Raw genomic sequence first — 2,474 nt, forward strand, 5'->3', positions numbered from 1 at the left:
ATAAATGACTGAAACCCAGGAATGAATTTGATTATACATTTAAAGTATGTAATCCTCAATTGTTAATTTCCAGACGATTGGTCCTTTGCAAAATTTGGATGAATTTGCTCGCGACTTTAAATGCTCCATTGGTTCCTACATGAATCCCAGAGAGAAGTGCCGCATCTAACAGAGGAAAATTAGTTGTAATTATTATACGGAAGCGCATGCTTTTTCTTTCTTGGAGGCTGCAGTCAATTCTGGAACAGAGAACAGTTAAATTTCTCTCCACAAAAACACAAAATTTATAAAAATAGTTCGTACTTATTTTTGGTGATATATTTCAAAGCTATAATACAAGTCAGACGATTACATACATGGGTAACTAAATAATATTCACATTGTATTTACGTGTTAAAATTATTATTGAGATTCACGTCAGTTATTCATTAACATTTATGTACATTTATAATTTAAAATTCACAGTCTTTTATTATTGTCGCTTTACCGATCCTCAAAATGTACAATGACTAACGAAACTCAAAGAACATTTGTACATAGTGCTCTTAAACATTAGGTCCTGGAACATACGAAATGTTTTCTTCGATTAATGTTGAATTCTCCTACTGCAAATCTGTTGTAGACTCCATACAATCTAATGTACAAACTCATTGTTGATTTGATACTGTTGGCTATCAACTATCACACTGGTATACGCCGGGTTGTGTCCCACATGGTGCACAAACTCGTGCTTAAACTCTGGATGGTGAACATTTGTTGAACTCCAATTCGTACTGGGCGGCTGCGATGGACTCTGGCCATTGAAGCAGTGAAAATCTGTATTGCTTCCCCCCGAAGGATCGACACTCGCAAGAGGATTGAGCCCAATAGGATGCACATAGCGATGCGTATTATCATTGATGCCGCTCTCTATGGAACTGCAGCTACTTGATGATGCGCTAAATGGTCTATTTTGCGGCGTTACGGAACCAGTTAATGCAGAGTAGGAAGACGCCTCCGGATCGTTGTACGTGTAGTATAAATCTGGATGGTAATACGGCCCGGAATCTTCTTGGGGCGCATGAATGAAAAGCACATTGCCTATAAAAGTGTGTAGAAAGTTGTAAATGGGGCTGTTTAGTGGGGAACCGTTAAATTACCGTGCTCGTAGTCGATGGTACTTCCAAAGCCTGTTCCAGCTCCGTTTGAGTCGCCGAAATGTTCGGTCTCTATAATTTGGGCCCCCCCGCTCAGTCTGGATATGCCATTGGGGGCCTGTGACGGAATATGATGATGGTATTTCGATTGGCCGATGGCTCTGGTTGGTGTAGATAGAGGTGAGTGGTTGTCGTGACGCGGGGACGTTTGCACTTCTTCTTTCTGGGCTGCCTGAGTCAAGTTGATGATTAGGTCCTTCGATTGGCTATTACTGCGAACATCAACGTTCAATTGACTACCTCTAATCATTAAGCGTACCACCCACCATTCAAGAGATCATTTACAGGTATTATCTAAATTAGGTGTTACCTTAGCACGTAGTTAACAGAGACTATACAGTGAGGTCTCGAAGATCTAGAGTTGTGTACAATAGTAGCGTAACTCTGCATCCACACCCAGCCACCCCCTTTGCACAAGAACCGGTAGTACTTGGTCGTGACTTGCCCCTTCAATAATACTGAAGCCAAATAGAAATTTGAATTGTAAATTTATCAATTCTACGAAACGCTGAACTGGTTTAGCAAATCCAAGGATTAAGCCATTTATTATCCTTAAGCTTATTTTATGCGATGCTATTTCGCTGAATCTTAGGGGTCCTGATCGCCCATACGTCGCAAAATTCGGGCTATTTAGCAGATTTGGCGAGAAATAAGTGATTATTCCCGTAAAACATGTTAACACTACAGCTATTAGTTGTGGCGCTAGTTGTTTACGAACATATGGCAGTGTTTGAGCTCTGATTTTACTTTTCCCGTGTTCTGCTGAGGCGTACCGCACAGAAACGAAAAAAAGAGTAGGTAATAAAGAAATATTACTTTTCGAAATTGGTGTCTAAAAGAGCTCAAACCAACTAGTTGTTACATGGCATACTTACATTGATGATGAGAAAATCGCATCGCAAAAATATCACTGCCATGTATGTAGTGGTAAAGAGTTTTTTCGATGAGATCCTGAGGTTCATAGCCTGTGAGCTGGGCCACCCTGAAAATAACTTTAAGTTCAAATATCTGGGGCCCAGGGGCGGATCCAGCTTTAAATTCAGGGAGGGGGTTATGTAGAAAAAATACAGGCTTCTGATGTCAATGAAATTGGAAAAATTATCGTCGTTTTGTGCAAGGATGGCGGAAGATTATTGCAAAATTTCATGTTTTCCGTCTCCTTTTTGCTCATATCTCGGAGGCAAAATGAGCAAGAACGCTCCTTTGTACTTCATTCTAGACAGAAATAAATGACCTTTTTAGAAAGTGGGCCATGGATGGGGAAATGTTGGCAGTTTT

General features: G+C 40.3%; 2 protein-coding genes across 4 annotated transcripts in view; one reads left to right on the top strand and one right to left on the bottom strand.

Annotated features, from left to right (window-relative positions):
• LOC109539171 (neprilysin-2) overlaps positions 1 to 458 on the top strand; it is a gene marked incomplete in the record, with an annotated part of 6,125 nt that extends 5,667 nt beyond the window's left edge. Inside the window, 1 exon segment of the mRNA XM_048668303.1 lies at positions 74 to 458. Within this exon segment, the coding sequence (XP_048524260.1) occupies positions 74 to 169 (96 nt within the window).
• LOC109539291 (single-minded homolog 1) overlaps positions 297 to 2,474 on the bottom strand; it is a 21,830-nt gene continuing 19,652 nt past the window's right edge. For all 3 annotated transcript variants that reach the window (XM_019906948.2, XM_048668305.1, XM_048668304.1), the window contains exons 6-9: positions 2,072 to 2,178; positions 1,507 to 1,654; positions 1,140 to 1,408; positions 297 to 1,080 (exon numbers count right to left, since the gene is read on the bottom strand). In XM_019906948.2, the coding sequence (XP_019762507.1) occupies positions 635 to 1,080; positions 1,140 to 1,408; positions 1,507 to 1,654; positions 2,072 to 2,178 (970 nt within the window). In that variant the 3' untranslated portion in view covers positions 297 to 634. The remainder of the gene's footprint in view (positions 1,081 to 1,139; positions 1,409 to 1,506; positions 1,655 to 2,071; positions 2,179 to 2,474) is intronic.

This window comes from Dendroctonus ponderosae, unplaced genomic scaffold (assembly GCF_020466585.1).
Source record: "Dendroctonus ponderosae isolate FM_Combo_2020 unplaced genomic scaffold, Dpon_F_20191213v2 Dpon_F_20191213_7, whole genome shotgun sequence".
NCBI classification, from domain to species: domain Eukaryota; kingdom Metazoa; phylum Arthropoda; class Insecta; order Coleoptera; family Curculionidae; genus Dendroctonus; species Dendroctonus ponderosae.